This window comes from Musa acuminata, chromosome BXJ3-7 (genome assembly GCF_036884655.1).
Source record: "Musa acuminata AAA Group cultivar baxijiao chromosome BXJ3-7, Cavendish_Baxijiao_AAA, whole genome shotgun sequence".
NCBI lineage: Eukaryota > Viridiplantae > Streptophyta > Magnoliopsida > Zingiberales > Musaceae > Musa > Musa acuminata.
Window position 1 is genome coordinate 1,688,578 of NC_088355.1, and position 13,642 is coordinate 1,702,219.

At 42.4% G+C, this 13,642-nt stretch overlaps 3 protein-coding genes across 3 annotated transcripts; 1 reads left to right on the forward strand and 2 right to left on the reverse strand.

The window, feature by feature from the left end:
* Positions 1–4,229: 4,229 nt before the first annotated feature.
* Positions 4,230–5,982, reverse strand: LOC135643732 (UPF0496 protein At3g19330-like). The gene is made up of 2 exons (XM_065161065.1): positions 5,814–5,982; positions 4,230–5,741 (listed from the first exon to the last, which is right to left on the reverse strand). The coding sequence occupies exons 1-2, from the start codon at positions 5,902–5,904 to the stop codon at positions 4,528–4,530; spliced, it is 1,305 nt and encodes a 434-aa protein (XP_065017137.1). The 5' UTR covers positions 5,905–5,982; the 3' UTR covers positions 4,230–4,527.
* Positions 5,983–9,107: 3,125 nt separating this feature from the next.
* On the forward strand, positions 9,108–10,829 carry LOC135642688 (S-adenosylmethionine synthase 5-like). Its single transcript, XM_065159033.1, has 2 exons — positions 9,108–9,209; positions 9,437–10,829. Exon 2 carries the CDS (start codon positions 9,450–9,452, stop codon positions 10,638–10,640), a length of 1,191 nt encoding a protein of 396 aa, XP_065015105.1. The 5' UTR covers positions 9,108–9,209; positions 9,437–9,449; the 3' UTR covers positions 10,641–10,829.
* A 457-nt stretch (positions 10,830–11,286) lies between these two features.
* On the reverse strand, positions 11,287–13,430 carry LOC135643724 (two-pore potassium channel 5-like). The gene is made up of 2 exons (XM_065161049.1): positions 12,508–13,430; positions 11,287–11,434 (listed from the first exon to the last, which is right to left on the reverse strand). The coding sequence occupies exons 1-2, from the start codon at positions 13,428–13,430 to the stop codon at positions 11,287–11,289; spliced, it is 1,071 nt and encodes a 356-aa protein (XP_065017121.1).
* Positions 13,431–13,642: the final 212 nt, after the last annotated feature.

Consider the following 13,642-nt stretch of genomic DNA (forward strand, 5'->3'; position numbering starts at 1 on the left):
CTGGTAGAAAAATAGTATGATCAGCTACAATTTCCTAATAAAATCCAGAGCTGTCTCCAGAGTAGACATATGTTGCAATTGTTTCCTAGAATAGGACCCATCTGTCCCCATAAACCATCACAATCATCCTTCCGCTTCTAATATGGGACTTACTGGTAAGTCTTTACACTAAAATGCAACATTATTCAAGACATCTAACAGGTAATACAACTTGAACAAAAGTGAAATAAAACCAGTAACTATGCTGAACTAAAAAATAGATGACTGCATTTGGTACCTACAAAATAAGTAGCTTTGCTTCCATTGTTAGATGCTTCACTCCTACATGAAAATGTTCTCTGCAAAGTGAGAAGAAGTGGGAGAAACATGACAGTGATGCTCCTCCACTATCAAGCATGCTATCTAACATCTAAGACAATAGACTATAACAGACAAAATCACTTAACAAATAAGACAATATTTTATGGGAATAAAATTTATCTAACTTTGGTTCCCAATATCAGTTGTAAAACTTGGATAATTAAGAAGTCAAACACAATCAATCATATAAATGGACTAGAACTTTTAAATTCTATGATTTCCTAGCACAACTTTTACAAAGGTTTATGCTAGAACTATGCATAAAAAAGGTCTTGCCATGAAACACTCATGACAACACCTCATAGAGGTTGAAGAAAAAATAACTATAGTATGTGGAATAATAAATAGATGTCAGGCTGTCAGCTACACAAGTGTAAGTTCCTCAAATGAATCTGAGAAGCCTAGACAAATGGTTGCGCGCACATGCTCATTGGAAAATGCCACAAACTTACCCATGAGGACCTATTTTTCAAGTATTTTCACTAAATTTGGATACTACTAAGCTTATGAATTGTCCTACTACCAGGTTAATTTCTTAATTTTTCCATTCTTTTTCTACATCCCTACAAATACGTCTTAAACCCACACCATTCACGCTGATATAAAACACAAGCATCATGCAATCTCCCAAATTCAGGAACTAAAAATATTACATGATAAAGGCATCAAGTATGTTAGTCTCCACTATTATCCAACCTGAAGTAAAAGATAGGCTACAATAACAACATGCTACTATTTGAAATATTATCTGAAAGGAGATAAAAAAGACAAAATAGCAAAATGATGGACATTAAAAGATTTAAGTAGACCTCATTTAGAGAATGACATTGAGTTATTAATTGAAAGAAAACAATCTTATTTTCTAAAAGGAGATAAAAAAGACAGAATAGCAAAAAGATGGACACTAAAAGATAAAGTAGAGGAATGACAAGTTTGAAACTGGACAAGAAGCTCAATATTTAACTAACAAAGGCCAACGAAGGTCAGAGTAGTGGTGGCAGACCAAGGAGAGGGGAGGAGTTGAAAGAGGGGTTGGGTTTGGGGGGACACAAGGGAAGTACTACTTAAAGTGGAGGGCGGAGGAAAAGTTACTGGTCACAAAATGCCTGGAAATCCTAATCACTAGGCTGTACATAGCATTGTTTGCAATCTGCACTTGAGAGCACGCAAATTGGGTGGAGATGTAGACCATAACTCTATGACACCCAGTGTGTAATCTCAAACATGACTTGCAAATGCAATGTGGGCAACCAAAATCTTGACTTTAGCTTAGATGCCCACATTTGCAATTATGTAATTATAAATGCATATAATCAATTGTTAGGGGTAAAATCAAGCCTAAATGACTGCCAAACAAAGGGCCAATACACGAGTAACACCACCTCCCTCAAAAGTGTGTGTGTGTGTGTGTGTGTGTGTGTGTGTTCCTGCTTACCTACAACTCCATCTGCAAGTCATCCATGTGATTTCCATAACCACACACCAAATGCTTAAGTGTTACACATATGGATTGAAGGAAGAATTATGGTATCAACAGGAAGACATTTTAGTTTATATTAAACCTAGCCATAGGGCTGCACACTTTGAAGAAGATAACCTTCAAAAGACATGAAATTTGACAGTAGCATGGGAGTAAGTACAACCAGCATCATCAGTTGCATGCTTCCTTATTAAATTTAAATGGAGCTGATGCAAACAAAATTCATTCTCACAGGATCAAAAATGACATGTTTATGGCTTAGTTCAAGCATAAATAAATAAACAAATAGATACATCAAATTGGTGAGATGTACCAAGGAAATACAAGAGAAGGTCAAATATGTTATTGCTGTTTCAAAAACACTACAAAATTAAAGATATATTGATTGCCACCTGACAAATTTGTTATTAGTAATATGTCTCAACCCTTCTAAGCAAAATGACGAGAGGCTGACCAGCAGAGGTCTAATTATAAAGTCCACATCCTTACAGTTTTTCCCATCATCACAACAAAGAAATATCAAATTTGGATATCATAACAATAGGCTAAAGTCATATGGAGCAATTATTGCCGAATGATATATAAAACAATTAAAAGCATGCTGATCTGGCATACTCCAAAAAATTCTAAAGACCAAGGTTTCATTGGTCTCATTGGTCATTCAAAGCTACTCCAAAATTAATTAGAAATCTAAAAGGATAGCTTGTCTACATATATAAAACAGTAGTTTAGAGAATTAGAGAATTTGATGTTTTACAATGAACTATGGCAGAGAACAGAGATCAATTATGTTCAATGCCACCTCTTCTGATTCCTGAAAGAAGTCAGATGGATAATCCTATCTACTTCATAAGTAGCATTTAGTGTGACTGAGTTGGATAGTTAGATGGCTATCAATGAAGCATGTTTAATTGCTGTCACATCCTTTATCTGCAGCATCAATTGTATTTGCATAATTTCTTTTTACTCATTTCATTCCATTACATTAAGCTATGGATGAAACACATTTACAGGGCTCAAATCCAATAACTAAAAACTGTGCAACAGTATGCTTACCATCAGGATATCTCAAGAAAGCACAATTGTTACTTAGATGCTTGGTAACTAAAAGCTTTATACTAGTATTGTTCTATCCATCTGTATCAGTATTTACAAATGAACTTATAAGTTGGATGTATCACAAGGATGAACCTCATACTTTATTGGACATCCTTTTCTTAAGAAAATGAAAACTTATCAAGAAAGTTTAGCTGTTAAATGCTTGATGTTGATTAATATTGTGCAAAGAAAATGAAATGTCAAAAAAATTAACAACTAGGTTATTATCCAATATACAACTTGGAAGCATTTTCACAAGCTAATGGAACAAAATCCTGATTATAACCTTGAGAGAAGTATAATCAAATGGAAGAGGTAACTAGTGGCAGCGAGTATGTCCAGATCATAGGTATCAAATGAAATTGGCGAGTAGCATTAGTATCCGCAAGGACTGTAATTTTGTACAGATTGATATAAACCAGATGATATTTTCCAATTCGGATGTGAATTGGGACATGGACTTTTGGACAATTGGGTTCGTTTATTGTAAATAACAAGTTTAGAGTTTTTAAACAATAGGCTTCTCGCATTACTCTCCTAGCCAACAAGTTCTGAGTTTTTCTCCTCGTGACTCATGCTATCGCCTGCCTACTGCCTGTCATCGGCTATTGCCAGCCTACCGGGTATTCCTCCCTCTCCTCTCCATCACCTCCTCTTTCTTCTTCTCCTTCTCGAAACACCCATGCCTCATTCCTTAGTACCATGGCACATGCCAGAGTATCATATATTGGTACATAGGCACGAACCGAACATGTACCAGTCTGGTCATGGAATCCCAAAAACTGAAAACCATGACTCAGTGTAGGAGACTAATTGTTCTAGTCAGCAAGGTATTCAGTTTGTTGGTATTTGTGACTGTACGTTGTTGATAACTTGAATTGTTGGAAGCTAGAGAGTCCAATCTACTCAGGTTCCTATTCTGAATCAGTTCTCAGTAGGAGGTGGCTTTTTCTTCTTTTGGAGTGGATTTACTCTTTAGCCTACTTTTAAACATTTTTCTGTCAATTGTGCATCAAAAGCACCGTTTTTCATCAAAAGAATAATGATTCTGGATGTTATACATTCACAAATCCAAGTGTCATACATTTGGGCAGAGGAATGCGCAAAACAAACAAATATTAGATTGACAATGTTTTTTTCTTTCATTGCCTTATCTCATACATTACCAGCTTATCTCATACATTTTGCATTGCTTTTCCTTCATTCCCAATTGTTGCTTATGCATAAATCCTATACATACATACATACATACATTATATATATGCATTGCACAATTCAATCTATTCTTGCATTCGATGACAACAAAGCAGCAGGATATATCAATTAAGCAAGAGTATGATCCAACAAACTCAGTTATTTTGCAATTTGCAGTAATATAACACCATTTGAACAAAATTATCCTGAATGATAAAATTTTGCAGCATCTGCAATTGTTCTCACATAGCACTATTAAGTGAGTGGCTGAGGAAAAAAAGTACCAATATTTGAAAGAGAAATCACTTTACCGCCTTAAAAGGAAAGGAGTCAATGTGAGATCACCTGATACGTAGCAAGATAAATCCACAACAAAGACATGTCAGTGCCGTAAATTAAGGTGGTAGTGGCTGCTGTTGGATCTGCCTAAAAAGGAGGAACCTGGCGCGGTTGACGGCAGCAAAGTAAAGGCAGACATGCTCCTCGAGGTCCTCAAGCTGGTGGAGGAAGCTGGGGTGGTTCTTGCGGAGATGGTGCAACACCTCTTGGATGGGGTGCTGCTGACGCTTCCCGCTTTCCAGACCCAGCCGCACCAGCACCCTGTCACTCTCCACCGTCGCATGCAACCTTGCCACCAGGCGGTCGATTGTGTCCAGGTCGTTGTTAATCACGTACACCCCTCGTGAGGCAGCCTCCAGCTGGGCTATGTAATCCCTCTGCCGTTTCCTCAGTCTTGGTACGTCTACCATTCGGTGGCAGCCCCCAGAAAATAAAGCAGGCCCAGCCATGAGAGTTACCAGTGCATGCGTGGCCAAAACCACTCCAGTCACAGCGAGGCCGATGGTTGAGACGATCAAACAGGCGCCGGACCCTCGGGTGGCGCAACACATCAGCCGGTACCTCCGGCTGGCCTTGAGTAGGCGGAGCTCCAGTTGCTGCTTAAGCTCAGCGAAGCATCCCCGCAGACCCTGGAAACTGCAGCTGCCGTCGCTGGAAGGAGCCGTGAAGGGATTGCCCAGCCGGTCGAACTCGAGGAATCTGTCGAAAGCCAAGTCGCACTGGGCCTCGGTCAGACGGGCGGGAAAGTCATCGACTGCCGTGGAGGTTGGGAGGAGATCAATAAGGTCGCCGATTGGCGCGTAGAGGGAGCGGGCGCGGCGGACAGCTCGAACGAGGGAGAGGCAGAAGCGGGATGTGTGCTCGCTGCCGTCGAAATAGTCCGAAACGAGTCTGGCGAGGCGGGTGGGAGGCGCACCATGAAGGGCCTCTTCAATCGAGGTCCGGTCCGGCTGGAGGACCTGCGCGATTATGCGGCTTGATGACGGAGGAGCCCCCTCCTCCACCGCCTCCATAGCTAAGTCGGTCATCTCCTCCTCGTCCCACCACTCGCCCTCCCCCTCGGACTGGTCATAGTGGATCTTGGACCATATCTCCTGGAAGGAGCTCGTGGTGACGGCGTGCGTGTACTCTCTGCTAAGGTTGATGGTGGAGGAGACGGGTGAAGTGGCGACAGATTCTGCCGCTGATGTCGTCGGGGCACTGCGCTCTGAGAGTGGGCTGCGATCTCTATTCCTCCACCTCCTCCCATTGATTCCTTCCCCATCCTCCTCTGGATCAGCTACCCAACAATCAATCACCCGATCAACGACATTATATACCGGTAAAGGAAGCCGTGAGTTACCTGGAAGCGGAGATGATGGAGGGGGAGAAAGCGCTGCGGCCGCGGTCGCTCTTCTTGTGGATCTTCCGGTGCTGCTGCCGAAGCAAAGCATGAGCCTGCCCCACCGCTGCTGCTGCTGCTGCCGTGCCGACTTCCGAAGGAGGTTACCTTCTCACGGACGGAATGGGAAAAAGAGACGGGAGAAAGAGGAGCTCGAATTTTCTAGACCGTCAGATTAGGTGTTAGTGATATATCCACCGTGAACCCGAACCCATGATTTCAATGGGGTTGCAGGGTGGGTCAACTCAAGTTGGTGGTAGCCCGTAAGCCGTTAGATGGGGGCAAGAGTGGAGATGATGAATTCTCATTCAAAGCAAGGAACTTGACCCGTAGACCGATTCAACTAAAACTGATTTGAAGTCTCATTCAATCCGGCCTGATTTGAATCAGACGAATGTGTAGATCCACATATTATTCTATTTATCTCTATCCTATATCTACGTGGATAATAAAAAATATTTATTCTTTTATCTCTACGTCATTGAGGGTGGATCGTCATGGATAATCTATTTGTGGATATAATTGATACCGTTCCTATATGTTATTGAGGGTTGATTCTCATGGGTAATCGTATTTGTAGATATAATTCATACATCTGTTGTTCCTATATATTATAATAAGATTACAAACATAAAGAAGAAAATAGATTCGTGAAAAGTAATATATCAAATTATTAATTTTTTAGAGAGTGTGTATGATCGTTAAATGTTGATATTATTTTATTTAATTTAATCAAATCAAATAATTCGTAATCGATTCAACTAAGGTTTAATCAAGTCCGATTTGAATGAGACTGAATGTTTAAGCGTACAGACCATACAAAAATGAGTAAATAATTCTCTATCCATCCCCATCTTATATCTATATGGATAATAAAAAAAACTCATTTATTCTCGCATCGAATATCTATATATTCTAGTGGAATAGAAAAGAATATTATCATTCTACCAACCAAGGTCTGCCATATTGAATCGTACCACCCAGTACGGGCGGTACGTACCAGTTCGACAGGCTAACGGTATGCGGACCGCTCATTACCGGTCCGATTGTAGCAGTGCAGTGCAATGTAGCAGTATAGTGTATTATTGCAGGGCACTGTAGCATATAGTTTACTATTGCAGTGCACTATTATAGTAGCATTACGATGTACCAATATACTGTAGCAATGCATTGTAGTAGCGCTACAGTGCTCGGTGCACCTGGGTATACTGCTCGGTACATCGTACCGTATCGGTATCGAGCCTAGGTCGAAACACCGGTATGGTACGGTATTACAAACCTTGCTACCGACTAATAAAAAATGAGATGAAACTAATACTTATAAAGTGGAGGAAAAGTCTCTCTTATCTAGTTTTTACTCAGTTTTCGAATTTATTATCAATTCTAATGAAATAAGAATATACTTATTTTATAAGAAGAAAAATCACCTAAAGTAAAGATTTCAAATAAACTAAGATCGATATTAGAAGAATTTAAGGAGATCACCCAGAAGAGTTACTAGATAAACTTATACCCATAAGAGATATTATTGATTTGGCTCCAGAAGCAAGTCCAGATGAATCCAAAAGAAAAAAGAAAATGAGATGCTGAGGAAGAAGATAAAAGAATTGATGCGAAATGAGCATATTAAAAAAATATCAGTGCAATCCCGATTTTATTAACACTTAAAAAGTTGAAAATTACTAATACTTGATATACAAGAGAGATAATGTGTTCAAGGAAAAATATATAATTATGATGTATATACAAAAAGAGAGATTTTCCATAGGTACTTATAACAAATTAAATCCGAATATATATGGCTCGTACAATTTTTAAAAAAAATTAATAATAATACTTATATGATTCATTTATCAAATAATTAGGAGCCTCAAAAACCTTCAATGTCATAAATTTATATGATTATTTTTCATATAAAAATCCAATGGTTCCAGATAAAAACTGGAGGGCGAGTTTTTTCTCAAGTGGAGTGGATCAATAAGGAACAAGCGGAAGAAAGTCATTTTCAAAAGATCAAGTTCTCACTTATTACTTTTATTTATCTCACGTTATTAATTTTTATATTTTATAATTTTTTTAATAGTCCCATATTATTAGTTAGCTAGTTTTAAAGATGTAAAACTAGTATAAATAAAGATATCCTCTAAGTCTATGATATTATCATAAAACTAATATCTTCAAAAACTGTGAATGGTTTATTATAAAAAAATATTATTTTTATTAGATCAATTATTTTAATTTTTTTAGACGTAATTTTTTATTTTACGTTTCAATATAAACAAACAACCCACTTCTTATCTTGTAAGAAAGACATCAAACACATCATCAATTATAGATGTATATGCTTCAAGCAATTTACCAATGGAAAGAAACGATCAATGATGATAAAAATTAAAATAAAAATATAGAAGTATATGTTTATATGAAAAATAGAATTTGAGTCGATGGTCTCGATAAAATAAGAAAAGTGGACCTGATCAACTCTATTCGTCCTAATGCATATAGGACAACCCACATCTTATAAGAAAGACTTCAATAATTCCATCAGAAACGATCAATGGCGACAAAATTCAAATAAAAAGAAAATACTAGTGCTTTGCTACCAAGAAGAACACCTCAACCGGTGGAAACACTCGGTGGTGAGTCGAAAAGACGAGCAGTGGTTTGGTACCCGAAAAGAACACGTTATCAGCATACGAACGTTACGAGCAGTCGTAAGAAGCATTTCCGAAGGTGCACAACTGCGCTCGCACTGGCTAGTAATATGGGCCCCAAACTTACTTATGGGACCCAGCGTCTGTCCACCAATAGTAGAACACAAGCCAGTCTCGGCCGAGACATAGGATCCTCAGGGAAAAGGGGCTTCACCAAATAAATTTAGCCGACATACCCACCGAACGAAGGGTAAGGCTCCCTTGTCTTGTCCCGGACAGAGGCCAGGATAATTCCACCCATCACATGGACGGATGACGTCATTTGGCGTCCGAGTGTCCGATGCTCGGTGCCGGAACCCTTGGTTTCTGTCTTAGCCAAGACATGGGAGCCCGACCTCCGCAGAAGCCAGTAACTAGCGAGGGGCCCGGCACGACTACCGCAGGGACCCAACCTTCGGGTCGCTGTCCGCCACCGGTTTCGATCACTATTCGGCCGCACGATACGATCAGATCCCGGCGGAAAAGCCTGTGGGCCGTCGGATCCACCTCAACAAACACCGGTCGGGAAGCACGTCGCTTGCCTATAAATACTGACGTCGAGAGATGGCCAGCCGCGGTGAAAGAGTGAGTGCCTCCTGCTCTTCCTTTCGATTTGAATCCAATTTGTATCCACCAACAACAGGCAGCAGCTTTGAGATTACAGGTATCGCATCGTCTTCTCTCAAATATTTTCATGATTTCTTGTTGATTTTTGGCTCCTGGAATGTTGGACAGCTTTAAGATGTTGTTTCTTAGATAGATTTTATGGAAATGCTACAATTTTGTTGGCTGATATGTTTATTTCCATGTTTGATCTGTGTGTGTGGTTTATATTTGTAGATCGATAGATATGTTGTTCTTAGTTTTCCTGATCGATGCCTGGTTATGCAGCACTTAGAACACCATGGCTGGCGCCGAAACCTTCCTTTTCACCTCTGAATCCGTGAACGAGGGGCATCCTGACAAGCTCTGCGATCAAGTTTCAGATGCCGTCCTTGACGCTTGCCTGGAGCAAGACCCCGACAGCAAGGTCGCCTGCGAGACCTGCACCAAAACCAACATGGTCATGGTCTTCGGCGAGATCACCACCAAGGCCAACGTGGATTACGAGAAGATTGTCCGTGACACCTGCCGCGGGATCGGGTTCGTGTCCGATGATGTCGGCCTGGACGCCGATCGCTGCAAGGTGCTCGTCAACATCGAGCAGCAGTCTCCTGACATCGCCCAAGGTGTGCACGGCCACTTCACCAAGCGCCCCGAGGAGATCGGGGCCGGCGATCAGGGCCACATGTTCGGGTACGCGACCGACGAGACCCCCGAACTGATGCCCCTCAGCCATGTCCTCGCCACCAAGCTCGGCGCACGCCTCACCGAGGTCCGCAAGAACGGCACCTGCGCCTGGCTGAGACCTGACGGCAAAACCCAGGTGACCGTCGAGTACCGCAATGACCACGGCGCCATGGTTCCGATCCGCGTCCACACCGTCCTCATCTCCACCCAGCACGACGAGACAGTGACCAACGACGAGATCGCCGCGGACCTTAAGGAGCACGTCATCAAGCCCGTCATTCCTGAGAGGTACCTCGACGAGAAGACCATCTTCCACCTCAACCCCTCGGGTCGGTTTGTCATCGGTGGCCCTCATGGTGACGCTGGGCTCACCGGCCGCAAGATCATCATCGACACCTACGGCGGCTGGGGCGCACACGGCGGCGGTGCCTTCTCCGGCAAGGATCCCACCAAGGTCGATCGCAGTGGTGCGTACATCGTGAGGCAGGCAGCCAAGAGCATCGTGGCCAACGGGCTCGCCCGCCGCTGCATTGTGCAGGTCTCCTACGCCATTGGCGTGCCGGAACCTCTGTCGGTGTTCGTCGATAGTTACGGCACCGGCAAGATCCCGGACAAGGAGATATTGAAGATTGTGAAAGAGCACTTCGACTTCAGGCCAGGGATGATCACCATCAACCTGGATCTGCAGAGGGGAGGCAATGGCAGGTTCCTCAAGACTGCGGCTTATGGGCACTTTGGAAGGGACGACCCCGACTTCACCTGGGAAGTCGTCAAGCCCCTCAAGTGGGAGAAGCCTGCTGCCTAAGCTTTGAATCGGCTAATCGATGCATGCCTATCTAGTAACCAATCTAGTTTCTTGCTGTTGTCATTGCGTCCCAGTTATTGTTACTGCTTGTTCTTGATCTGAAGTCTGATAAAAGAGTTTGCGTTTGGGTTTTAATCAATTGATGAAAAGTATAGAATCAAATAAAGAACTTGTGTTTGTTCATTGGCATTTTGTTGTAGCTCTGCATCAAGATTAATGGAAGTTGCTAATCTTGTACTGTCTAAATGCATGCGTGAAGTCATTAAATTATCATTCAAGTCAACCACCGGTTGTAGAACAATAACCGGTGGTGGTGCTGATCATCGTCCAAAACGTTAATAATCTCTGCTGTGTCCCACGCCTAACATGTTCTTGGTGACATGCTTCAGATCTGGTGCCTTTGTTCCTTTCAGCTGGAATTCTGCAACCCTGGAAAATATTTTCTTTCAACATGGTCGGACCAAGTAAAATTTTGGCAATTCACATTTTCTACACTTGCAAAAGAATATGAAATTTACATTTTTCTTTCAAGAATCACATTTGCTATACTTGCAAAAGTATATGAAGCTTTACAGTCATTCATCATTACTTCGATGAACACAACAACAGACCATGCTTTGATAGCATACCCCTCCTCTGCTGTCTGTCATCTTGAGACACTCAATAGATCAGGGAGGGTTATCTTCCCGGTGTTGTGCAGGTCAATCTTGTTGAATTGGTTGCAGATCGACAATATTTCTTTCTCGTCAATCCTTCCCATCTCCTTCAGCTTGTGTATCACAAATTCTGATTTACTGAAATCCACAAAAATAGAGCATAAGGCCATGTAAAGTTTGTTTGCTGTCATGCAATCGGTCAACTGGAGAAACATTTATAATTATTATCAAGAAATGAAATGTTGCTCCATTCTACTTTAGTTCAAAAAAGATTTGTATATATGCTAGTTTAAGATCACACCATCATGCAATCCCTTAACCATTCATATGAGTTTGTATTCTAAAAAATCACAGAAATAAGAAGCAGAATTTAAAAAAAAAATCAGAACCAACACTAGCTTTGAATGGTAGAAGTCAAACATCAAGTACCTTAAGGCCATGTTTCATCTACTTGTGCACAGTATTTATGCTGTTAATTCTTTCAAGAGTTTTAATCACCAGATGCTTGATGTGTGTAGCTGCAAAATGCTTTGCATAAATTTATTTTCTAAGTCATCATAATTCTGTGAACTTTATCAAGTTGGTGATAGATTTCAAAGGAATCAATAAGATCTTAGCAATAGTTAGATGTATATTCTGTATCTTTCATATAATTAATTGCTAGATCTTGGGAAAGTTTCCTGGTTTCTACTAGGATGAACTCCCAGACTTACTGAAAGCTAGGGAAAACTCTGCCCTTGCACTGAGACAGATATAGTTTTGGTTGGAATGGGCATCAACTGAAACTACTAACATAGCAACTCAATTTCGAAATGATCTGAAGCAAGAATAGGCACAAATGAAATGTAAAAGAAAAGCAAAACAGAGAGTTCATTTTCAAATGCACTACAAAGCTAAGTGTTCAAGATCAATAACCATAGAATGCATACTCTGTATTTCCAGAAAAGATGTTGATAACTGACTCAGATCTTTTTTGAAGTAATACCAGTGCAGAACATGAAAGCCAAGGCCAGAGTAATTTGTAGCGTGTAGATGACTGACTCAAAGCTTTCAACTCCAAGGTCATGATGTCAGTGAGAGCAGACATCTTTAATTCGTCATGGGGTGAATCCGTTCTTATTCACCTTCATGACATATGCTGGAGCAGACATCTTCATATCAAACATGTGGTTCATCACGGAAAATGAAAGGAATCGTAAATGTGATCTAACCTGATGAATCCTTTCTGATTCAGATCAGCTGCAAGCAAATCCTTCACGGTCAAGTCTCTTTTCAAGATCCACTTCGCAATCCTCCGGTGCCTCCTATCAATCCTGGCCTCCACCAAGTAGAGGAACGCCTTGCCCACAGCCAGGGTGGACACCAGGAGCCAGACAGACGCGAAGATCCGCCCGCGCGTCGTCTTGAACGACCGATCTCCGTATCCAACTGTCGTCACCGACATCACCGACAGGTACACGGCGTCCATCCAGTCGAGATTCTCCAGCAGGCGGAGCACCACCGTCCCCACCCCGACAGAGAGCACGACGGCCCCGACCGCCAGCCCGACCTTCGTGCGGATCCTCATCCGCCCCTTCTCAGCGTCGACAATGTAGCTGGTGTGTCGGGTGCTGGCGCCGCGGACGCTGTCGATGATGGCGCTCTCCTGCAAGTTGAGTAAATGGTTGACGGCGTCGGTGAGCAGGACGTTGATGAGGCCGAAGCCGACGAGGACCGACACGCAGGAAATTGCTTTGGTGACCGGGGTGACGGGGGTGATGTCGCCGTATCCGATGGTACAGAGGGTGACGATGCAGAAGTACAGGGCGTCGACAGCGGGGTGGGTCTGGACGACGGAGAAGCCCCGGGGGTTGAAGAAGTAGGCGAGCATGCCGATGGAGAGGTAGAGCAGCAGCAGAACGGAGGCATGCTTGATGATCGGGCTGGAGGTATCGAGGTTCGGTTCCGAATCCTGGAGAAAGAGATCCCAGGGGATGACCGACATGGCCGGGGCGCTGCTTGCGCGGTGGAGGCAAGGCTTGAGGCGAGAAGGAGTAGCAGCATCGGAAGAAGGCGAGAAGGAGACCGGGGAGGACTCTTCGATTTCCGAGTGAATGCGATGAGAGGACAGCAGCGGTTGTGCCGCTTCTTCCATTTCGAATGTTCTTAACTGACTTGGAATTATTTGAAACAGAAGGTGATGGAGAAACTATACAAATGGGAGCGAAGGGAGAGATATGTTTTTTACTCGCGGTCACGCGGGCTGGATAAAATCTTCAACCTCCGTAACCATCACTCGCCTCATATACACGGTTGATGACCGGTTCAGCTGTGGATCCCACCTGAGACCACGTTGTGCGAAGTAAG

Coding starts and splice junctions, on each gene's coding strand:
- LOC135643732 (XM_065161065.1), bottom strand. CDS start 5,904: ATGCTTTGCTTCGGCAGCAGCACCGGAAGATCCACAAGAAGAGCGACC. Junction 5,742..5,813: donor TCCATCATCTCCGCTTCCAG/GTAACTCACGGC, acceptor TAGCTGATCCAG/AGGAGGATGGGGAAGGAATC.
- LOC135642688 (XM_065159033.1), top strand. CDS start 9,450: ATGGCTGGCGCCGAAACCTTCCTTTTCACCTCTGAATCCGTGAACGAG.
- LOC135643724 (XM_065161049.1), bottom strand. CDS start 13,430: ATGGAAGAAGCGGCACAACCGCTGCTGTCCTCTCATCGCATTCACTCG. Junction 11,435..12,507: donor AATCAGAAAGGATTCATCAG/GTTAGATCACAT, acceptor TGTGGATTTCAG/TAAATCAGAATTTGTGATAC.